The sequence below is a fragment of the Suncus etruscus genome, chromosome 15, assembly GCF_024139225.1.
Source record: "Suncus etruscus isolate mSunEtr1 chromosome 15, mSunEtr1.pri.cur, whole genome shotgun sequence".
Taxonomy (NCBI): Eukaryota; Metazoa; Chordata; class Mammalia; order Eulipotyphla; family Soricidae; genus Suncus; species Suncus etruscus.
In genome coordinates this window covers 77,769,898-77,793,531 of record NC_064862.1, presented here as the reverse complement: position 1 = coordinate 77,793,531, position 23,634 = coordinate 77,769,898, and the positions used below count along the sequence as shown (strand labels likewise).

General features: G+C 56.7%; 2 protein-coding genes across 2 annotated transcripts; both read right to left on the bottom strand.

The window, feature by feature from the left end:
• Nucleotides 1-388: 388 nt before the first annotated feature.
• On the bottom strand, nucleotides 389-13,703 carry FBXL18 (F-box and leucine rich repeat protein 18). Its single transcript, XM_049788596.1, has 5 exons — nucleotides 13,612-13,703; nucleotides 10,657-10,839; nucleotides 8,363-9,915; nucleotides 4,995-5,213; nucleotides 389-902 (listed from the first exon to the last, which is right to left on the bottom strand). Exons 1-5 carry the CDS (start codon nucleotides 13,627-13,629, stop codon nucleotides 746-748), a joined length of 2,130 nt encoding a protein of 709 aa, XP_049644553.1. The 5' UTR covers nucleotides 13,630-13,703; the 3' UTR covers nucleotides 389-745.
• A 4,687-nt stretch (nucleotides 13,704-18,390) lies between these two features.
• ACTB (actin beta) lies at nucleotides 18,391-21,641 on the bottom strand. The gene is made up of 6 exons (XM_049788660.1): nucleotides 21,565-21,641; nucleotides 20,646-20,774; nucleotides 20,312-20,551; nucleotides 19,466-19,904; nucleotides 19,194-19,375; nucleotides 18,391-19,103 (listed from the first exon to the last, which is right to left on the bottom strand). Exons 2-6 carry the CDS (start codon nucleotides 20,766-20,768, stop codon nucleotides 18,960-18,962), a joined length of 1,128 nt encoding a protein of 375 aa, XP_049644617.1. The 5' UTR covers nucleotides 20,769-20,774; nucleotides 21,565-21,641; the 3' UTR covers nucleotides 18,391-18,959.
• Nucleotides 21,642-23,634: the final 1,993 nt, after the last annotated feature.

Genomic DNA, 23,634 nt, shown 5'->3' with positions numbered 1-23,634 from the left:
TGACCAGGCCCTCGGTGGGCAGCCGAGGCCACCGACAGGGACCCTTGGGAGGGGCCTCTGTGGCTGTAACATGTGAAACAGAAACTGCCATTAAGGCAGAAGGGCTTATAGGGGAGCTGCTCAGGCTGCTCCACTGAGGAAAAGGGGGCATAGAACTGAGGACAGGGCCACCCACCCCACCTATGAAATGCACCAGATCTGGGGGGAGCAACGAGGGGACAAGCCTAGCCACAGCCCTGCCTGGAAGATAAAAGGCCCCACCTGTCATCCTTGTCCCCCACAAGTGCCCCTGTGCCCTGCAGGCACTCAGATACCTCATGCTGGGAAAGGGGCACTGGGCTCTGGAGCCCCGAAGGGCTAAGAATGAAGTCACGAGAGCAGAAGGATATGTCATGTGTCACCTGTGTTTAATAGTTCCTGACCCTGTGGCAGACACACATGGTACTTTCCTGGCCTGGGTCCCAACACCCCAGCCTGCTCTCTGTGGTCCTTGGCACAGTGGGGGACCGAAGTGACAGGACACTTGATGGGCACCAGAGCCCCAGACCTGCAAGGGGCACTGGTGGCGAAGGACAGGCCACAGGAAGGGCAATGGGGCCCAAGAGCAGAGGGACCCTGGTCACGCCTCAGCTGATATCTGGGCGCCCATGTGTGTGAAGAGCCCTGCAGGGAGCGGCAGATGGGGCTCTATGAGAAAACAGGAATGCCCCAGATGTGGGGGTACACAGGGGCCCCTCCACGATTATCACCACCACAGGTTGGGAGGCTCCTCGGCCACCCGGCTCTTGAACAGGGTGATCTCGTCCAGGTGCATGAGCGGGACATCGCGGATGGCATCGGCCAGGCCCTCGTGCAGCAGCGGGAAGATGACCACATTCAGCGCCGGCCGCTTGGCCTGGAAACTGAACAGACACAGTGAGGGGCGGGCCCCCACCTGGGAGACACAGCTGGGCAGAGGTGGGTCCCCATAGGCAACCATGCACTTCCTCAAGTCATGAGGCTGAGGCTCTTTTTTGTTTTGTTTTTTGGGTCACACCCAGCAGCACTCAGGAGTTACTCCAGGGACCATATGGCATGCCGGGATTCGAACCACCGACCTTCTTTCTGCATGCTTTACCTCCATGCTATCTCTCTGGCCCCTCATTTTTATTTTTATTTTGGGTCACACCCGGTGACGCTCAGGGATTACTCCTGGATCTGAGCTCTGAAATCGCTCCTGGCAGGCATGGGGACCATATGGGATGCCTGTCCCGGGTCGGCTGTGTGCAAGGCAAATTCCCTACCACTGTGCTATCTCTTTGGCAGGAGCTGAGGCTTAGACCTGTGTCCCCATCCCATTTGTTTTGTTTTTGGGCCACACCCGGCAGCACTCAGGAATCACTCTTGGCTCTGCACTCAGGAATCAGTGCAGGCAGGTTCAGAGGACCCTATGGGATCTGAGGATCAAACTGGGGTCACCAGCATGCAAGTCAAATGCCCTTCTCACTGTGCTATCACGCTGGCCCCTCTTTTCTGTTTAGGGACCCTACCCAGCAGTGCTCAACGCTTGCTTACTCCTGGCCCTAAGACACACGTGTGTAGCTGCATGGACACATACAGGGGTGGGGCTAGCCTATGCAGCAGAGGGCCTGTGAGGGACCCAGTGACATCCCTATGCAGAAGGGCCCAGAAATGATCACCAAGGGCCACCCCTTAAGCATTAGAAGGCCAGAGCCGGTGTCAGCAGTGGATAGTGGGCCAGGCCGAATCCAGTTCCAGGCCACACTATGGGGTTCCCTGCGCCACAGCGCCACCTGCTGGCAAAACCACAGTAAAGCATCTGAGACCCACCAGGGGGCAGCAGAGACCTGTATCCAGCCTCAGCCTGTTCCAGTATTCAGCCTGAATAACTGATGTTGACAGGCATCCAGGGCAGGGCTGCACAGTGTGAGGAACAGGGTTCCTGGACTAGGCACACAACCCCACATGGCCCCCACATGTGGGGAGGGGGAAGGGGACAGTTTGGCTCCAGACGCTGGGCAGCTGCTTCCACCATCCTCAGGCACAGGTACTCCAAAGCCAGAGGGGCTACAGGCCACCCTCTAGGCTGGAGCCATAAGTTAAAAGAATCTGCTCAGGCCAGAGTACAGGCACAGCAGTAAGGCGTTTGCCTTCACGCTGCCAACACAGGACAGACCCCAGTTCAAATTCCAGCATCCCATGTGGTCCCCCAAGCCTGCCAGGAGCAACTTCTGAGCACAGAGCCAGGAGTAACTCCTGAGCGTAGCCAGGTATGACCCAAAAATAAAACAAAACATAGTAAAGGCACAGGCTCTGGGCCAATCCCCAACACTGCTGTGGTGTGGCCTGAGGCTGCCAAGTAATCTTGGGGGATATGCCTAGTGCCCCCCCAAAGTTCTCATTCTTCCAGGGTTTTTTGTTTTTGTTTTTGTTTTTTTGTTTTTTGGGTCACACCCGGCAGTGCTCAGGGGTTACTCCTGGCTCTATGCTCAGAAATCGCTCCTGTCAGGCTTGGGGGACCACATGGGATGCCGGGATTCGAACCACTGTCCTCGTGCATGCAAGACAAACACCCTACCTCCATGCTACCTCTCCTCTAGTTTTAGAATGAAACTTTCAGCCTGTGGGCCAGAGTGACAAACTTGGGTTCCATCTCCAGTGCCTATAGAGGCCAATGAGCACAGAGCCAGGAGTGATCCCAGGAGTGAGCAGAGTACCGCCAGCAGCTGTGGCTCAAAAACCAAACAAAAACCTTTTTTTTGTTGTTGTTGTTTTTTGTTTTTTGTTTTTGGTTTTTTTTGGGCCACACCCTGTGATGCTCAGGGGTTACTCCTGGCTATGCGCTCAGAAGTTGCTCCTGGCTTCTTGGGGGACCATATGGGACGCCGGGGGATCGAACCGTGGTCCGTCCTAGGCTAGCGCAGGCACCTTACCTCCAGCGCCACCGCCCGGCCCCACAAAAACCTTTTAACCTGCTGGGCCGAGTGATGCTTGCAGTAGTCCCAAGACCCTGAACAATGTCTATGAGGCCCTGATCCATGTACAAGGGGCCCTCCTGATCAGAAAGCCCCAGTCTACTCTGCAGATACACACACACCCAACACCCTACTACAGGAAAGACATGACACACAGAATAGGCACATGCACACATATACATATGCATAGGCACATAAGACACATAGGCACACACACTTCACACAACTACACAAGTAGACACAGAGGCTCACAAACACATTCACACATCCCACTGCACACAGACACAATCCTACACGCCACAGCAGGAAATGCAGACACACAGAGAAATGCACACACATGGCTGGTCCCCTGTGCTCCTGACACTGGCAAGCAGGGCTGGAGTGGCAGGCAATAGGGCAGCAGGGAGGGCATTGGCCTTGCACACAACCAAGCTGGGTTCTATCCCAGGCACCTCTTAGGGTCCCCCCAAGCATCAACGGGTATGATCACTGAGTGCAGAGCTAGGAGTAAGTTCTAACCATCACTGAAAATGATCCCTGAGCTCCAATGAAGCTAGGATCCATTGGAAGCCCTGAGCACTGCCAGATGTGGTGCAAAATTCAAGCTCCCCCCCCCCCAAAAAAAAATAGACAGGACGTCCCTCTGCCCAGCACTGAAGCTGAGGACACTAGATCCTGGGGGACAAAAACACTCGTCACTGCCTGGGGGACCTCAGAGACAGGATGCAGGCCTTCAGCGCTGGCTGCAAAGCTGGAGATGCAGAGGCCAAGGCCCCGCGCACACAGCAGAGAGCGCTATCAGAACAGGCATAAACAAATGGGCGGAGCCTTGAGAAGCGGGGTGTGGGTGTGGGGAGGCCCTAGTTCAGGCCCTGCCCAGGCTTCCCCTAGGAAGCACAACTCCAGCCCAGGAATTGCCTGGACCACCCTGGACAGACATGATGGAGATGCTGGAAGGTCCTAGCACGGGGGGCTATCACCCAACCCTGCACCCACAAACCTGCCACTTTCCCAGAAAAGCCCAATGAGAGTGTCTAGTCCTGGGCCATCTGGGTCCATCCGAGTCCCAGAAGAATAGGGGACACAGGACCAAATTCCAAATCCAAAGAGATAGGCAAGAGATGATTGGGGGAGCACTGGTCCCCTCGTCCCAAGGGAAATGAGTACAGCTGTCATGGTCAGAGAAATGCTCATGAGGTCCCAGTCAGGGCTGGTGGCAGCCAGGAGGATATGAAATAAATGTAGGGGGGGAGAAAGGGGAGCTTTTCAAAAAGAAATCATTCTACGGGAGCCAGAGCAATAGCACAGTGGATAGAGCATTTGCCTTCATGTGGCTGCCCCGGGTTTGGTCCTCAGCATCCCATAGTGTTACCTGAGCCTACCAGGAGTGATTCGTAAGCACTGCTGGGCATGGCAAAAAAAATGGAGGGAGGGGCCGGTGAGGTGGTGCTAGAGGTAAGGTGTCTGCCTTGCAAGTGCTAGCCAAGGAATGGACCACGGTTCGATCCCCCAGCGTCCCATATGGTCCCCCCAAGCCAGGGGCGATTTCTGAGCGCATAGCCAGGAGTAACCCCTGAGCATCAAACGGGTGTGGCCAAAAAAAAAAAACACACACACACACAAAAAAAGGGAGGGGGCAGAGATAGGGTGTTTGCCTTGCACACAGTCAGTCCAGGACAGGCTGTGGTTCAAATCCCAGCATCCTGTGTGATTTCTGAGTGCAGAACAAGGAGTAACCCCTGAAGTACAGCCAATGTGACCCAAAAACCCAAAAGCAAACAAAACTCATGCCAAGCAAGGGCCTGGACAAAGAGCTCAGGGCTCAGTTTACAGAGTTGGGAGTCCTGCCTGGTATCCCACTGAGCCAGTGCTATGCCCTGCAGTGGCGGCCACAGTGCCAACCAGCCTCCACCCGCCATTAATGCCCAGAACCCCCTGGGTATAAGTACCAAACTCAAACGGGGCAGCTGTTCCCCCCTCACTGCACCCTAGCCCCCAGCTCTCTCCTACCCCACTCACCTCCGGAGCAGAGACTGCTGCAGGCTCCTGCAGGTCGCCAGGGATTCCCCAGTGAACATGTGGCACATGATGACGTGCAAGCAGCGGTCCATGAAGGCCAGCACAGCCTCGGGCTGCATCGTGCCACTGCGAGACACTAGGCAGAGCCTCTGCAGGGCCGAGCACTGGCTCAGCGCCTGGAAGAACTGGGCATTCGCGCTGAAGTATGGCTGCTCCAGCCTGCAGGAGAGATGGGCATGTATGGGGGAGAGAGGAGAGATAGGTCTATGTGTATAGGAGTCTGGGAGAGGCGGATTGGGGCAATGTGGGGGTGTCACAAGACGAGGGTGCCCATGGTGAGTACCCCCGCCCCCGGATTCTGGTGAAATGGAAACAGGCAGGATTTTGTGCTCAGAGGAACAGACTGGAACAGGAGGGGCCTGAGGCTGAGGGGTGCTGGAGGGTGCTGTGGGTATAGGCACCTCCAGAAGGGTGAATAGTGCACGAACATGGTCCAGCTCCAGGGAGAAGTGGGACAGAGGCAGGGCTGGCAGTCCAAGGGGTTCTGTGGCCCATGCAGGAAGCAGCAGAGGGTCCAAAGCTGGACAAGGTCCCTAGTGCCCCCTCAGAGGGGCCCACAGCGTGGGACAGGGCCTCATAACATAACCTCAGGAAAGGATAGGCCTGGAGAGAAAGTGGTCACCTCTCACTCTTGGCCCAGCTTCCTGGTATTTTTTTGGCTTTTGGCTTTTGGGTCACACCCAGCAGCGCTCAGGGGTTACTCTTGGCTCTAGGCTCAGAAATCGCTCCTGGCAGGCTAAAGGGACCATATGGGATGCCGGGATTCGAACCACTGTCCTTCTGCATGCAAGGCAAACGCCCTATCTCCATGCTATCTCTTCGGCCCTGGTCCAGCCTCCTGGTAACTGTCCCTCCCTGTGTCACCAGAGGGACTGCTCGACCTTGGAAAGACACCCAGTCAGCATAGTCAAACAAAGTTCAGACTCGGGGGCCAGAGTGGTGGTGCAGCGGTAGGGCATTTGCTTTGCACATGGCTGACCTAAGACAGACCGAGGTTCAATCCACCCGGATCCTATATAGTCCCCCAAGCCAGGAGCAAATTCTGAGAGCATAGCCAGGAGTACCCCTGAGCGTCACCAGGTGTTGCCCTAAAAAACAAACAAAAAACAAAAACAAACAAAAAACAAAGTTCAGACTCAGGGGCCTGGAGGGTCAGGGCTGTGGTCAGGGTACAAGAGCTCAGGGGAGCCCCCTAACTGTCCTATTCCCAGGGTCCACCTGGCCCATAAGCAGCTCAGGGGAGGCAGGCAGTTGCAAGGACCAGGGCAGTCTGGCCCAGCAACACTGAATTTGTTCCATCTGTTGGGAAGATGCAGTGCCAACAAAGTTGGTCACAATATTGGGGTACTGGGGTATTATCACAAATGCCAGTGTGATTAGTCACCCACAAGACAAACTACATGGGGGCGTTCCCCTGCCCGGCACACAGCCACCGTGACCTGGCTCAGTATCCCACCAGCAGCCACCTGATGCCATCTGGGCCCCGGGTACCTCGCCTGGACTACAACAGCAGCCATCTTGCCCATCTTGGCCCTGCTAAGGTTCCTGCATATCCTGACAACTGTCCTGGGTGTCCTTAAAACACAAGGACCATCACATCCTCTGTGGTCTCAGACTCCATCTCCCTTCACCTCAACAACTGTGCTGACTTGGCTGCTGAAACCAGAAGTTGTGGCAGTGTCCAGACCACCTAGAGTCTTCCTGCCCCCTTCAGGCTGAATCACCTCTGCCAGCGTGACCTGATATGGTGGTAACCCTGAGCAGCAGGTTGTGACCCTGTTGCCCTGCCGACACAGGGACATGGGATCAGACTTTTGGAGCCCTTGCGGGGATCCTCGTTGGGTCCTGACCAGAGCCACTGTGTGAGCCTAGGAAGCACAGAGTCGGGGTGTCCTCACACCCACAGAGAGGGGCTCTGTTGTGTATGTAAACATTTTATGGGATTATTATGTTACTGACCCTACCCTGATCAGTGATTGTGCCCTACCCTAGGGTGTGACCTGGCATTCTGCCCCCACCCTAGGGTGGTACCTGATTCTGCTTCCATCATTGGGTGGTATCTGATCCCACCATTGGGTGGTACCTGATTCTGGGGAATAAAAACAAGGGTCTGTAGAAGGTAAGGGGCTTTTTGCTGGAACTGAAGCTGAAACTTTGGACTTCAGTCTTGTCCACCGAATAAAGCTAATATTTCCACAAGCCTGACTGTCTGCGAGTTGTTTACCCGCCGTTTCACTTCAGAACCGTCAGCTGGACAGACGCGTGCTCCAGGCTGGAGGGGCAAGACCTCATCCTCCATCCCTCCATCAGTCAACCTCTTCAGGGGCTGACTTGCAACAGGGCTCTAGCCAGGAGGAACAGGCAGAGCCTTGGCCCTGCACAGGGGGCAGCTGAGGTCCTAGAGCAGGGGTCTCAAACTCCGTGGGCCGCAAACGGCCCTCTGTACAACATTTTGTGGCCCTGCCCTAGAGGAATCTTTTTTTGTTTTGTTTTGTTTTAGTTGTTTGGGTCACACCCCCCACTGTTCAAGGCTTACTACTGACTTTGCACTCAAGGATCACCCCGACTTTGCCTCCTGCGGCCCCCAGGTAGATTGAGTTTGAAACCCCTGCCCTAGAGCCACACTCAGCAGCATACAGAACCCTACACAAACAGACTGGACTGCAGCAAAAACGCAAAGGGCTGGGAGGGGGCTGTGGTGTCTGGACATACTGAGGGGCCCTTACTCAGTGTCCCCATAGTACCGCAAGCTCCTGCCACCCCCTTGATGGCTCCCCACATGCTGGGAATCAACTCTGGAAGATTATGACCATTACGAGCAGCTGCCTCCATGGCTCCTGCAGGGACCAGGGCTTGGTCACACAGGCCACTGGGGGTTCAGGACTGCAATGGTTCCATGATAGATTTTCCCCCCATAAAATGGGGAGTGATGAGTCAGATTGACCAGCAAGGTATCACGTGGACATGGCTGGTCATGAGGAACATCCCAGAGCCCTTCCTGGCCCCCACCCCACACCCTGGGGTCTCCAGTTAGAAGTACCTCCAGATGAGGGTCAGACCCAGAGCAAAGCTCAGCATTCATGGGGGGCCTTTTCCCCAGAAGGACAGTGCCTGCCAAGTCCAGGTTCTCTCAGACACCCAGATCCCTAGCCCTGCCTAGCCCTAAGATAGGCCCCCAACCTCTCTGCCTTCCATTACCCTGCACATTACCCAGGCTGAATGCTACAGGGCTGCAGTACAGGGGGCAGAGCCAGGCTCCCCACCCCCAGCCCTGGAGTGTTGAGGCACAACCCCCTCTTCACCCTCACCTGAGGTCCCGCAGCCGTGAGCAGTGCCGCAGCATGTCAGCGAGGGCGGCCATGTAGCCCACCTTGCCCAGCATGCCCAGGTTAGCTAGCGACAGCGACTGGAGCTGCTGGCACTGCACGCCGATGCATACCAGCCCGGAGCCTGTGAGCACACTGGGCAGCTGAGCCAGCGTCAGGTGGCGGAGGAAGGCCAGCTGCCCGATGGCAGCCACCTCGGAGTCACCGACGCTCTGGGCGCGGCTGCAGGGTGGCAGCGAGTTGCGAATGGCTGGCTCGTTGCGGGGCATGGCCGACGAGAAGTTGGAGCCAATGAGCTCCAGGCGCTCCAGGAAGGGGATGCTCTTGAGCAGCGACCAGAACACTGAGGCAGGCTGGGGCTGCGGGCCAGGGCAGGAGCCGGGGCCCGGATAGGTGGGCACGCCAAGGCGTACCTTCTTGCCAAAGCCGCGGGGTGCTGCATGCATGGCGGCCGGCTGGGCTGGGGCGCGGTCAGCCCGTGGCGCAGAGTCAGCCACGGAGCAGACGGGCAGTGCCAGGGAGCGAAGGTGGCGCAGGTTGGCCAGCAGCTGGCAAAGGTGGCGGCCTGGCCCCTCAGCGCTGTGGTGGTGGGCGGCCGACAGGTTGAGGTGGCGTAGCTGGCCACAGGCAGTAACCAGTGCCTCCAGAAGGGTACTGTCAATGTCGTCCTCAGCCTTCCGGGGCAGCGCTTCGGGGGACAGGCAGTGTGCGCAGCCACTGAGGTTGAGGCTAGCCAGACTGCACAGGTCATGGCCTCCACCATCCAGCAGGCGATGCAGCAGGTGGGATCCCGAGAGCGCGCAGCGGCTGAAGCTCACGTGGACAGGCTTGCGGAAGCGCAGCTGCTGCAGCAGCGCCGAGCCGTTGAGCCATGAGCGGGGCAGCTGCAGCGCGTCCAACGCCACTTGGCGGGCCATGGAGTCCAGCAGGTTCTTGGTGGCACCACTCTCGGCGAAGGTACCTGGCACGGAGATGAGGAAGGCGTGCAGGTTCTCGGGCGTGCGGTCGCTGAGCACAGCCAGGTAGAGGCGCACCACCTCCTGGTTGATGTAGCCCGGTGCCAGACGCGCATAGAAGACCCGCAGGCTCTGGTAGCGCGGCACATTGCTCTGGCCCACCAGCAGCTGGCCTGAGAGCACCGCGCCTTCCCGCGAGCGGTCCAGGATCTCAAAGTAGAGCAGTAGCTTCTCCAGGCTGCTGCAGCAGGGCACCACGCCGTACGAGGGCGTGAAAAGCGTCTGCTTCAGCTCCCGTACGCGGCTCAGGGTGGCCTTGCACTCACTGCTCAGTTGGCTGGCATCGAAGCCAGGGCTTACATCGATGGCCAGAGAGCGTAGGAGTGGCAGTGCTGACAACATCTTGGAGAGGCGCAGTGAGGTGAGGTGGCAGCCGGCCAGGTTTACCTTCACCAGGCGGTGGCAGCGGGCCACATGCTCCACCGTGGCACCTGACAGCCAGTAGCAGCCGGTCATGTCCAGCTGCTGCACCTCGTGGCCGATGACCCGCACCAGCTGCTTCACCTTGTCTTCAGTAGCCTGCGGGCGGGTGGGCAGGAGAGGCTGAGTAGCAGGAGATGCACATTCCCACCCCCCCATCTTCCTGCACCACCTCCAGCTGGCCCCAGACCCACATCCAGCAGGGCCCCTCCACAAACTTAGAGTTCCGCTAGTACTTCCAGGCAGCTGCAGGCACATAAGCTGAACTGAGCAGAGACTGAGCCAGCCCATGGGAGGCAGTTCAGCTAAGGAGTGAGCACTGACAGGTGAAGGCTGCTGGCTGTGCCCAGGGGTGCCTGCCCATCTGTGGCCCAGTTCTGAAAGCCCAGTGTATCCAGAACAGGGATTGAGGGGCTGGAGCAATAACAAAGCAGGGATGGCATGGCTGACCCAGGTTTTAATCTTCCACATACTATACGGCTCCCTGAGCACCACCAGGAATTAATTCCTGAGCACAGAGCCAGAAGTAACCCTTAGTACCACTATGTGTGGCCCCCCCAAACAAAAAAAAATGGTAGAGGGCCGGAGTGATAGCACAGCAGGGAGGGAGTCTGCCTTATACACAACCGACCTGGGTTTGAACCCCAGCATCCCATAAGGTCCCCCAGGCCCGCCAGGAGAGATCCCTGAGTACCACCTCGTATGGCTCCAAAACAATAAAAAGAAGGCTAAAGGGGTAATACAGCAGGGAAGGGCACTTGCCCTGCAAGAAAAAGGCGCAAGTTCAAAACCAGCCTGCCATCCAGTCCCCAAGCAGTCCAGTAGCACCACACAGCTCACCTCATAGTCCTTTTGTAGCAGCACCGTGTGTGTGAGGCTCCGGTCGCCGCACAGAGCTGATAACCTCTGGCACACGCGCCGCACGCTCAGCACCAGGTCTATGCTGGGCACATGACGTAGGATATGCAGCAGGATCTCATCGGAGAAGCCCAGCAGGTGGGCGCCGTCCCCAGCACCGCTATCCTGGAAAGGAAATGCCAGCATTGGCTGGGATCCCTGACACCCCACACCTCGTTCCAGGGGCAAGAAGGGGTTCAGGAAGGAACTGACTACAGGGTGCACAAGCTCTGCACACAGGTACCATGGCAGCTCCCAAGCATCACCAGGGGTGACCCCCAAGCAGACTTGAGGGGCTGCTGAGCACCACCGAGTGTACCCCCAAATAGAGGGGGAGGCCTCTTACCAAAGATCTTCCCAGCAGAGTGAAACCTCACCTTCCTCACCCCCCTTCAGGCGATGAGCCAGGACATTCCCTCCATAATAAGAGGGGACCCTGCAAGCCCGGGGAGTCCCAGTCGCCGCTGGGACAGGACGTTCCTCCGCTGGTCACAGGGCAAGATCCGGATTCCTATGGGGATGGTACCACCAGGCCCCATCAGAGATGAAAAGCTGTGGCCCCCAGACCAATCCCATCTACCTTTCCGCTGCCCTCCTGCCTGCATCACTCTATCGAGACCCCATAAAGTGGGGTGTGAGGCCTGGAAAGGAGACAGAAACACAGGAACCCACAAATGTTCACTCCTGTCACTGCATGGTCCCCCTCCACCTGGCTCAGACCTTTGTCTGCTTTGGGGACCACACCCAGCAGTGCTCAGGACTGATTTCTGCTGGTGCTGGGGGAAAGCATATGGGATGCTGGAGATAGAACCCAGGTTGGCTGCATCAAGGAAGCCAAATGAATCGCCTGCGGCACTATCACTTGGGTTCAAATCCACAGTTCAGCACCACTGAGTGGGGCCAAGGGTCATGCCTGAGCACAGAGCCAGCCAAGAACAGTCCCTGAGCACTCCCAGGTTTGAGCCCAAATTCCCCCAAAGAAATATTTAAAGGAGGACTAGGAGTTGGAGCAATAGTACAGCAGGGAGGACATTTGCCTTGTATGCGGCTAACCCCGTTTCTGTTCCCTGGTATCCGAGTCTGCCAGGAGTGATCCCTGGGCAGAGAGCCAAGAAAAACCCCTAAGCATTGCCAGGTGTAGCTCCAAAATGAAACAAAAAGGGGGCTACCCCAGCAGTGGGCCTGCCAGCTTGATGATTGGCACAGTGATGCTGGTGGCATGAGAACAAAACCTCGTAGCGTTCGGGGACACATTTGAACCCAAGGTCTCAGAGACTCCAAGCGGGGCCAGAGAGATAGCAAAGATAGCATAGCGATAGGGCGTTTGCCTTGCATGCAGCCAAATGGTGGTTCGAATCCCGGCATCCCATATGGTCCCCCAAGCCTGCCAGGAGCTATTTCGGAGTGCAGAAACAGGATTAACCCCTGAGCACCGCCGGGTGTGACCCAAAAACCGAAAACCAAACAAAAAAAAAAAAGACCTCCTGGCTCAGGAGTTAATTCTGGTTGTGCACTCAGGATTGATCTTGGGTCAGCTGCGTGCAAGGCAAATATCCTACCGCTGTGCTATTGCTCCAGCCCCAGGAATATATGTTTTTAATGGAGAGAGAAAAAGAGAGAGAACATCAGGTTAAGGTGTTTGCACCAAGCTCATTCAAATCCTAATACCAGTTTGATCCCCAGAACTGCATGTGGCCCCTGAGCACTGCCAGGAGATGCCCCAAAGAAATACAAGGAAATACACTATGAGTTAAGAAAGAGACAACAGGGCCCGGAGAGATAGCACAGCGGCATTTGCCTTGCAAGCTGCTGATCCAGGACCAAAGGTGGTTGGTTCGAATCCCGGTGTCCCATATGATCCCCCCGTGCCTGCCAGGAGCTATTTCTGAGCAGACAGCCAGGAGTAACCCCTGAGCACCGCCGGGTGTGACCCAAAAACAAACAAAAATAAATAAATAAATAAATAAATAAATAAATAAATAAATAAATAAATAAATAAATAAAGAGACAACAGACAGCCTGAGATCATGCTCTGCACACTAGAGACCTTGGCTCTGATCCTCAGCACTGCACACCCTTCCAAGCACCCCCACATGTGGTTGTCTCCACGTAAGGTTCCCTGAACATGCTGTGTGCAGCCCCGAAACCAAGAGAGAATATTCTAGAAAGGAATTGCACGGAATGCAATGGAGACCTCCCTCTCTCTCCTCTTGAGGAAATCACAAGTAACAAGAGAGCCCTCATTGGTATGGAGAACACAAGCAGCTTCAAAGGAACAGAGGGACATTGACCCCTTAAAGCCAAACCAGCCTCCCGACAGCCCCAATCCCAAACACAACATGTACCGCAGCCCACTAGCTCAGAGGGGTGTTTCTTGACCCATGCATACCTCATCATCAATTCAGTTCCCCTAACCAAGGTCCCCAGAAAAAAAAAGAAAAACAAAAAAAAAAGGACTTGGGGTGGGGGGGGAGCGAGACACGGAAAGGAGGGGCGCTAGCCAACACAAGGCCCCACAAATGTGCATTCCTGGGTCTGGGACTGGGAAGACCGCGCGCGGCCTCCTCCATCCACCAGGGGTGATGCACGGAGCGCCCCCAAAGCTACCCTCTACCCCAGATCACAGGGCAGAGGGTTGGGGTGGGGTTCTGGAGAAAAGGGGTGGACAAGGGAGCTGGGGGACGCCGTGGGAGCTGGCCACGCAGGGGCCGGGAAAACAGGGCCCAATCCCGGCGGTCAGAACCCCGGGGTGGGGGGGACAGGGAGGAGAGATTGGGGGTGACAGCAGAGTCAGGAAGGTGGGGCGAGGCCGGGGCTGGGGGCTCCGGGGCGGAGGGATGGGGAGGGAGGCCCGGGCGCCGCGAGGGCATGGCAGGGCCCCGGGAGCGACCGACCCACCTCTCCCACGCTCGCCATGTCCAGCCGCGGCCGCCGGAGCCGCAGCCCCGGGGCCTCGCACCTGGCCGGTTGGGGATGCTCAAAGCCGGCGCGTCCGCGGCGCCCAAGAGACCCATCGGGGCGGGGCCTGCCGCCACTTCCGGCGCCCACGCCGCGCACTTCCGCGGGCCGGGGCGTGGCCTCGCCGCCGCCATGTTGGGTGTGGCGCGGCTGGGCCTGGTGTGGCTCTCCAAAGGGCCGGGCTGCCCTCTGACCTCAGTCCTGGCTCTGCGCTCGGGAAGCGCTCCTGGCAGGCCCCGGGGATCCTTTGGGATGCCCGCGATCGACCTCTGGTCGGCCGCGTGTAAAGCAATCGCCCTTAGTTAACCCTGTGTTATCAAGCCCCAGAGACCAATTTGATTTCTGCAGAATACGGGGCACCCCCTTGCCTTCACACAACCCCTCAATTTAAGTCTGCCCCACCCCGTAGCCATGACTTTGCACCATCCAGTCTTTTGTATTGGGAGTCCCTCGCACCCACCACTAGTTACAGCAGGGCTATAGGATCCCCTTTACTTCTAAAATCCCTGGTACAGAGGGCCCAAGAGATAGCATAGAGGTAAGGCGTTTGCCTTGCATGCAGAAGGTCGGTGGTTCGAATCCCGGCGTCCCATATGGTCCAGGAGCGATTTCTGAGCATGGAGTCAGGAATGACCCCTGAACACTGCCCGGTTTGATCTCAAATCAAACAAAAAATCCCTGGCATAGAGGCCATGAGAGATATTTGCTGAGCCAAAGTGGACACGAATGTCATGCCCAGTCCCCTTGGTATGACTTATTGGTGGGTCAGAGGAGTATCTGAAAAACCAGGTTTATTTATTATTATTTACGTAGTCCAACCGGGAGTGGACCCTGAACTCGGCTGGGGGTAACCTAAATACTGGTCTCAGCCATGGATAAGTACAGCGGGTAGGGCAGGTTCCATCCTAGCACTACATGTGGTCCCTCTGGGTGCACCAGGAGTGACAGGAGTAAGCCCTGAGTTGCAGGGATGTGCCTCCCCCCCAAAAAAAATAAAGTGAAAAGAAATCACCAACATTGAATGAATATACTAAGTCCTCTGGGTGAGAAAAGAAGGAAGGGAGGGAGGAAGGAAGAGGGAAGGAGGTGGGAGAGGGAGGATAGAGGAAGAAGAGGATAGAAGGATGAAGGGCAAGAAAGGAGAGGCAGGGTCTGCTCCTATGAGCTGAAGCTCCATCAGGCCCTACTCAGGGCTGCCCCTTCTCCCAGTTCACTTCCAGATTGTATTGGACCCAAGGCCTTTGAGTCCTCAGAGACCAGAGAGAGAAAGGGAGAGAGGGTCAGGACCCACCTCAGTGTGTGTTTTTGTGTGTTTTGGGGGGTTCGGGACCCCTTTCAGCCACTGTGACCTCATCCCTGTGGATGGCGCAAATCAGGGCTTCCTTTCAAGGAGGTCACTCCCATTCTAAGGCTGGATGGACAAAATTGGAGCACATTCTCCACCCAGGCCCGCTCCACTCCCCCCACTTTGCATTCACTGTCAATATTGCGGGCCTGTGGGCTCCTGGGGGAGCAGCCTGAAGCCTAAAAGAAGGTTCATAATGAAGCCCCACATGGCGCCCTGGCCTCTCCCTCCGTCCTCACCCACGACGTTCCCAAGCCAAGTAAATGATTGCTTGAAGATGGTGTCAGAAAGAGGCCAGATGCCAGCCAAAGAACATTCACTGGAGGCCTCCCATGTTATATCCTGAGGAGGAAGGAGCCCCATGTTTCTTGGGGTCTCTATCCTGGAGCCTTTGTGTGGGAAATCCTTAGTGGAGGCTCCGGAAGACCAGGGGGAAGAGTGAACAGTCAGTTCTAAACCATTTAGACTGTGTGTGAGGGAGCTAGCAGTGAAATGGGTTCAGTCCTGGGCCTCAGGTGATCCAAAACTGCAGGTGAAGGTAAAGGGTCCTGTCTAACTCCTTTTCTTTTATGGTTTGTTTTAGGGCCATACCAGCAATGCTCAGAACTTACTCCTGGCTCTTCACTCAGGGTTCACAACTAGTGGACTCAGAGTCCCCTTCATTTATAAATGGTTTCTAGGGGCCAAAGCAATAGCATACTGATATGGCATTTTGCCTTGCACACAGCCAACCCCAGACACTAATTTGATTTCCAGCATTTCATATGGTCCCCTGAGCCTGACAGGAGTGACTTTTGAGCACAAAGCCGAGTGCTGCCGGGTGTGACCCAAGCTCCCCTCTCAAAATAATAAGTAAAATAAAATAAAGCTGGTTTCTAGGAGCCGGAGAGATAACACAGTGGTAGGGTGTTTGCCTTGCATGCAGCCCCGCCCCCCCTCCCAAGGACCTGGGTTCAATTCCCAGCATCCCATATAGTCTCTGAACCTGCCAGGAGCAATTTTTTTGTTGTTGGTTTGCTTTGTTTTGAGGCCACAGCCAGTGATGCTCAGGGGTTACTCCTGCTACGCATTCAAAAATTGCACTTGGCTTGGGGGATCATATGGGACTCTGGGTATCGAACCCAGATCCATCCTGGGTCAACTGCTATTGCTCCGGCCCCTAGGAGTAGCCTAAGCGTTGCCAGATGTGGCCAAAACCCAACATCAAAAAATTGGGTTTTGCAAGCGATAGAGCATTTGCCTTGCACATGCTAACCTAGGATGGACCAGTTTGATACCCCGGTGTTCCTTATGATTCCCCAAGCCAGGAGTGATTTCTGAGCGCATAGCCTGGAGTAACCCAAGTGTCACTGGGTGTGGCCAAAAAAAAAAAATGGGTTCTAGGGAGCAGAGAAATAGCAGAGGGGAGGACATTTGCCTTGCATATGGCTGACCCTGGATCCATCCCCAATATTCCATATGGTCCCTGAGCACCACCAGGCTTGACTCCTGAGTACAGACAGGAGGAACCCCTTAGCATCATTGGGTGTAGCAAAAAAAAGTCTAGGGGCCAGACCAACAGTACAGAAGGAAGGGTGTTTGCTTTGAACATGTGAACATGGCCAACCCAGCTTCAATATCTAGCACACACCCTTATGTTTCCCTTAAGCCCTGCCAGGAGTGTAGAATCAAGAGTAAGCCATGAGCATCACTGGATGTGGCCAGAATTAAAATCCCAGTGGAGTGTAGGACCAATGATGCACACACATGCATCTCTCTCTCTCTCTCTCTCTCTCTCTCTCTCTCTCTCTCTCTCTCACACACACACACACACACACACACACAGCACTTCAGTGTGGACAAATCATGGGGGGAGGAGGCTTCCATCCAACTCCAGACCAGTGTTTGAATCCTGGCACATCTCCAGCCCTGAGACCCCATTTCCCTAGGAAAATGTGTCGTTTAGAATCAGCTGGGTCCCCACCACAGGCCGGCTGAGCTCGAGACCATTTGCTGAGTGGCTGGTTGGGGTGTGGCCTGCTTAGGGGTGGGAGTTCTGAGTAAGCATGGGCTCAGTGGGGTAGGGGCTTCTTGACCTATGCAAGTGACCCTCACAGGAGAGCCAAACACCTGGGAAGTTTGTCTGCAACCAGGCATAGTGGGGTGCAGGCTGGGTCTGGAAAGTGGGGAGAAGACCCCTCCCAGTCATCCTGACTGGAGATACCCCTGCCTGCTTTCTGGTTCAAGGGGCTAAACCGAGATCTGGGGGCTGGAGCTCAATCCCTGCTATATGGTCACCCAAATTATCAGGGGCTAGATAGATAATGCAGCAGATTCATATGTGTGCCTTGAACACAGCAGACACGTCTATAATCTCTAGCATCCCAGGAGTGATCTGGGCCAAGGAAGAAGCCCCTAAACACAGGGTATGGCCCCTACAGAAAAAACCACCTTCTAGCCTGTTTGAATAAAACTTTATTTCTAAAACAAAACAAAAATGGTTCATTTGTGGGGCTGGTGAGGTGGCACTAGAGGTAAGGTTAAGTTGTCTGTGCCTTGGAAGCTCAGGCCAAGGAACAGAGGATGGTTGGATTCCCTGGTCCCAAGCCAGGGGCTATTTCTGAGGCTTAGCCAGGAGTAACCCCTGAGCATCAAAGGGTTCATTCTTAGGACTGAGGCCCAAGCAGCAAGTTTGGGTGCCTTGCACTCCCCAGACCACCCACTGCCTGGGGCAGAGTGGAATCTCCCATCTGACCCAGTCCCAACATTTGTTTCTGAGGCCATACCCAGCACTAGGCTCTTAAGCTTATTCCTTAGAATTCATACTACTGGAATGAAGTAGCCTGCTTTATTATGGCCCACTGGCTCAAAGGACCATATGGAAAACCAGAGACTGAGCACAAGCCAACAGCCTTCAAGGTGAGTACCCCTCAACTCCAAATGTGTCAAGTCATCTGCAGTTGTGCTGAAACTCAGCCAACTTTTGGTTGCTCCCCTGCACGCCCCCAGCAGCACCAATACTGCCCCAGAGTAGGAGGTAGGGAGCTATAGAAGGTAAAGGCCTGCCCAAATCCAGTTTGGGCCATGGGACAGTCAAGTTACTCCTCACCTGCCAGAAATCAGCCCAGGGAAAGGACACTAACACTAAGGAACCTGCCAAACTGGTTCAAAGGGAGGTGAGGAGCTTAAGAGTGGCAAGAGGAAATGGGGACCTAAGGGGCAGGTGAATTGGGCTCGCCTTTCTAACTGTCAGAGGCTTACTGAACCCCCTACTCGGACACATGTAGTTTGGCCACCCTCCCAAAGCCCAGATATTCCCATTGGCACCCTGTGAGATCCAGAAGTCAGGGCCCAAACCACTGCCCCCCCCAAGCTGCCCAGCACAGGAGTCCAGCGGCGGTTCTTCAGGTGCACTTTATTGAACTGGTCTGGCAGTGGACAGGGGGAACACCATGGCTGCTGCGCCTCCACCCTGCCCGCCAGGGAGACCAAAGCCTTCATCCAAGTTGGGGGGAGAAAAAGGAGCCAGTGCTGAGCACCCCAAATAAAACGGAACAAAGAAACAAGTATTAAGGCGAAGATTAAAAAAAATTTGGATCACATAATTTACACAACAAAGATGCTCTCCCAGTCCCATGAGCTCTGGGGCGGGGACTGGTCCTCTGTAGGGACCCAGGGGAGGCCTGCGAAAGGCCAAGGGACTTCCTGTAACAATGCATTGAAGGTATCTGGAATGACTATTAAAAAAAGAACATACAATCAAGTCCTGGCCACACCGTAGAACTTGGGGACGCTCCAGCGACTGTCACCGTCACCATTCCAGTTTTTAAATCCTGAGTCAAGCGCCAAAACAAAAAAAAAAAAAGGAAAAAAAAACAAAACCAAAAACATAACAAATAAAGCCATGCCAATCTCATCTCGATCTGCGGTTTTGTATAAAGGGCGTGACGCGAAGTCCCTCAGCTTAAAAGCATTTGCGGTGCACGATGGATGGGCCCGACTCATCATACTCCTGCTTGCTGATCCACATCTGCTGGAAGGTGGACAGCGAGGCCAGGATGGAACCTCCGATCCACACTGAGTACTTGCGCTCAGGGGGCGCAATGATCTGTGGAGAGAGAAGAGGGCCCAGTTAGTGGGTGAGGGGCCAATTAGTGACCGAGGCCTGGGGGGAGCGCTCCTGTGTCAGCTACTTCACCTTGATCTTCATGGTGCTAGGCGCCAGGGCCGTGATCTCCTTCTGCATGCGGTCAGCGATGCCAGGGTACATGGTGGTGCCTCCAGACAGCACTGTGTTGGCATACAGATCCTTTCGGATATCCACATCACATTTCATGATGGAGTTGAAGGTGGTTTCATGGATGCCACAGGACTCCATACCTGAGGGTCAAGCAAAGCTTCCTTTAAGTTCTGGAGCCAGGGCATGGGAAAACCCAGTAAGGCCAGGGTGGGCTTTTGGGGAAGACTCACCAAGGAAGGAGGGCTGGAAGAGTGCCTCGGGGCAGCGGAAGCGCTCATTGCCAATGGTGATGACCTGGCCGTCAGGCAGCTCATAGCTCTTCTCTAGAGAGGATGAGGATGCGGCCGTGGCCATCTCCTGCTCGAAGTCCAGCGCCACATAGCACAGCTTCTCCTTGATGTCACGCACGATTTCACGCTCAGCCGTGGTAGTGAAGCTGTAGCCGCGCTCCGTGAGGATCTTCATGAGGTAGTCGGTCAGGTCGCGGCCAGCCAGATCCAGACGGAGGATGGCATGGGGCAGCGCATAGCCCTCGTAGATGGGCACTGTGTGGGTGACTCCGTCGCCGGAGTCCATCACGATGCCTGTGGTGCGGCCAGAGGCGTACAGGGACAGCACAGCCTGGATGGCCACATACATGGCCGGGGTGTTGAAAGTCTCGAACATAATCTGTGGGAGGAACAGCCTTGTTAGCTCTGGGAAGCCACAGGGCAGGGCAGTCAGGCCGGACTGGGGACATGCAGAGAAGTGCAGGGGGAGTCACTCCAGACTGAAGGTGCCTACTGAATGCACACGCCAGCCACTGAGCACCCACTGCTCGGGCCTGCCACGCAAGTGTTAGTACCTACAACCACAGCACTTTTGAGTTTAGACCCCTATCAGAATGGCAAACACAGAGAGAGATCGCGCCTGAGAAAGGCAAACAGAACCTGCAGAGTTCCCAAGGAGACTCAGGTCAGAGAGGAAGAGTCCTGGAGAATGGCAGAGAGAGAACAAATGAGAAAGGGCAGGGTGGCACAGAGACAGGCAAGCGACTTGGAGGGGGGGTGAGAGAGGCCTGGCTGGGTGTCACCAACCTGGGTCATCTTCTCACGGTTGGCCTTGGGGTTCAGGGGAGCCTCGGTCAGCAGCACGGGGTGTTCCTCGGGGGCCACACGCAGCTCGTTATAGAAGGTGTGATGCCAGATCTTCTCCATGTCGTCCCAGTTGGTGACGATGCCGTGCTCGATGGGGTACTTGAGGGTCAGGATGCCTCTCTTGCTCTGGGCCTCATCGCCCACGTAGGAGTCCTTCTGGCCCATGCCCACCATCACACCCTGCAGGAAGACAAGAAAAGCGCCCTTGGTACTGGCCCGGCACCCACCCACGCACCACCCCCTAGACGAAGCAGTGCCTGGATGCAGGCCTTACCTGGTGCCGGGGGCGGCCCACGATGGAGGGGAAGACGGCGCGAGGGGCATCGTCGCCCGCGAAGCCGGCCTTGCACATGCCGGAGCCATTGTCGACCACGAGCGCGGCGATATCGTCATCCATGGCGGGCTGCGGGGTGGGGAGGGAAGAGAGCTGAGCCAAGACCCAAACCGGGCGCGGGTGGGGCCGCCCCCGCCCTCCTCACTTCCGGCGCCGCGCGCCCGCGGACCGCCAGGGGGCGCCGGCGCGCGCTCACCAGGGACAAAGGAAGCCGGGCAGGGCCGCGTTTATTACCATAAAAGGCAAAGGCGGGTAAGAGGCGGCCCCGAGGCGCGCGGCAGGAAGCCAGGCCCCCGCCCTCTCCCTCGCCCCGCCCCCGCCGCGTTCAAACCGCGCCGGGCGCGCCGCGGCCCCAGCCACACCCGCCCGCGCAGCCGGTAAATGCGCGCACAGCGCCTGCGCGAGGTCGAGACCACGCCCCTTCCGGCAGGGCACCGCGCCCCGCCTCCAGCACCAAGGCGCCTACGCGCAGGCGCGTACTTGCGCGCACGCGCAGTACCGGCCAGGCCTGGCCCCGGCTGCTATCCCAGCCCCCACCCGGCTTGGATAAGTCCAGCCCAGCCCGGTTCGGTTCGGTTCGGTTCGGCAGCCCAGCAGAACCGACCAGCTGAGCTTAACGTCCGCTCGCACAAAGACTCCAATGTAGCCCCAGAAGGCGCCCAAGTCACTTCCCCCTTAGCTTAGGCCGGCTCAGCTCCAGCGACCGCACCCGCGAGGGCAACTCGGCCGGAGTCGGAGCGTTCCCGCTTTGCGGGAGCAGGAGCAGGGACGGAAGCAGGAGCTGAGCCGAGCTGAGCCGAGCTGAGCCGAGCTGAGTTGAGTTTAGCCTCGATTCTGAGAAGCCGGGGCCGAGCCCTACCTGGTACGGTGCGGAGCGACGGAGAGGAGAGGGAAGCTGAAGATGCTCGCGGGCTGGACGCGATCTCTGCTGGGGCTGCGCGCTCCGCCTCGGGTTTTATAGGGCGGCGCCGCGGCCGCTCGAGCCATAAAAGGCAACTTTCGGAACGGCGCTCGCTGATTGGCTGCGCGCCGCTCACTCACCCGCCTCGCCGTTCAGTGCAGCATTTTTCACCCCCTTGTGCAAAAAAAAAAAAAAAAAAAAAAGGCAAGTGTTGGGCTGAGTGAGAGAGAGAGATTGAGGAAGAGCAGAGAAAGGCTTGGCCAAGCTGGCCTCCCTCCTCTCTGGGGTGCTGGGCAACCTGCAGGCCCATGTCCCCCCAAATCTATGAACTCCCTCCCGCGGTTCGGTTTGGTTCGGGCTTTGCATGCTCCCACCCATGAAAAGCAGTTGTGGGGACCAGAGTGGGCCAGGCCTTCTCTTTACTCCTGGCCTATGCAGGGTGGGGGGGAAAGCTCACGTTGCAAAGTGAAGGGAGTTTTGCCTACTCAAGACCCTGGGGCGAGGAGCCAGTATTGGAGATATCAGCTATAAGATGGGCCAATGCTCAGAGCCAGGAACTGGAAGTGCCCCCCTAAAGCTTGAGTGTGCAGGAAACTCAGATCCAGCCCAGCTTCAGGCCTGGAGACAGGTGGGCTCAGAGCTGGGAAATGCAAGGGCACGAGGTCTGGTCAAACCCGGCCATGGCCTACGTCTAGGAGTGCCTAGACTCTAGGCTGTTAACCTGTCACTGAGCCACTGCCCAAAATCAGGGTGCAGGTTGAGCATCGCACTGCCCACCCTCTCTCCCCAGAACTTCCTTGGGGCCCATCTGGATGCATGTGAGGACACCAGGCCCCCCACAGGGAGGGGGCGGGGCAGCAAGCCAGCTGAAGGCCTGCTGCTCTCCTAAGGAACTTCAGGGCTCTGGGTAACCCCCAAGACCCATTGATTGCCTATGAGGGGAGAGTGGGTGGGGGGGACCCTGCCCAGAACTCAGATGTGTCTGGAACAGGCTGTTCCCAGTGTTCAATAGATGGAAACCCAGGACTTGGGGCCCTGGGGAAGTCCAAGGCTGCATTTTCACACGAAGGAAGTGGGCACAGGCCTCCTGGCTATACATACCAGCTTTGGGCCTGGAGCTGCCTGCCAGGGCTCTGAGACACACAGTAGGTGCTCAGGGAACAGAGTCTGGGAAGCTCATCTGCCCATATATGGATGCAGGCAGAAGCCACAGGTCCAGCCCAGCGCTGGAGGCAGTTGTTGGGGCTCTGGGAAGGTTGTAGTAGCCGTGGCCAGGTGGGAGGGTGACCCCTTCAGGGCCTAAGGAGGGTCCCGCCCCTCTGCTCTGGCCTCCCCGGGCCAGTTCTAGGCCTGATGCTTCTAACTCTGGGCCCCTAGCCAGTTGCCTTAGTGAAGGACTAGCCCTGCCAGGGCCTGACTGCTTTAAAGCAGGGCAGATGGGAGGGCCTGGCAGCAGCCTGGACACAGCAACCCCCCCCCTCCTGAGTGCTCAAGCAGGGCCTGTACTGCCACTGTACCTCCTCATCTCAGGGGGGCCAACAACATAAGCCCTATCTAAATGCAGGTAGGAACAACCCAGTCTCCATTTGTAGTACCCCAGTATCTAGAGCTCTCCTGTGCATCCTTCAAAGCCCATCCCAACAGGCCCCTTTCTGGGTAGGTTTTATTGAAGCATCTGCAATAGCAGCCTTCCTCCTATTGAAGACCCTTGTCCTGGGCCTCCCCCACCTCCACTCTGTGTCCTTTGGGGTGGGTGGGGTCCTTCCTCCCAGCAGCCCAGCTCCTTAGAATCAGTCACTGCCTGCCTAAGGGTGCTGGGCTGTCAGTGGGGGAGGGTCGAGCCCTCCAGAAGGGAAAGAGGAAGTGGAGGTGCAGAGGAAGGGGCAGGCCCCTGCTGAGAGGAAGTGGCCTGTCCTGCAGGGAACTTTAGCCTTACAGGGGAGTTTTCGAGCTGCTCCAGGCAGGCACCCCCCCAGCCCACTGGCCAATGGGGACTTCACCTGACTTGGGGGAACTTTCTTGTGGTTC

What these genes read in the sequence shown, in the direction of transcription:
- FBXL18 (XM_049788596.1), bottom strand. An exon ending in TGCTACAAAAGGACTATGAG is followed by an intron (nt 9,916 to 10,656) that starts GTGAGCTGTGTG and finishes ACCCGCCCGCAG; the next exon opens with GCTACTGAAGACAAGGTGAA. An exon ending in TCACGGCTGCGGGACCTCAG is followed by an intron (nt 5,214 to 8,362) that starts GTGAGGGTGAAG and finishes TCTCTCCTGCAG; the next exon opens with GCTGGAGCAGCCATACTTCA.
- ACTB (XM_049788660.1), bottom strand. Translation starts at nt 20,768, where the DNA reads ATGGATGACGATATCGCCGCGCTCGTGGTCGACAATGGCTCCGGCATG. An exon ending in TGGGCCGCCCCCGGCACCAG is followed by an intron (nt 20,552 to 20,645) that starts GTAAGGCCTGCA and finishes GTCTTCCTGCAG; the next exon opens with GGTGTGATGGTGGGCATGGG. An exon ending in CTAGCACCATGAAGATCAAG is followed by an intron (nt 19,104 to 19,193) that starts GTGAAGTAGCTG and finishes CTCTCTCCACAG; the next exon opens with ATCATTGCGCCCCCTGAGCG.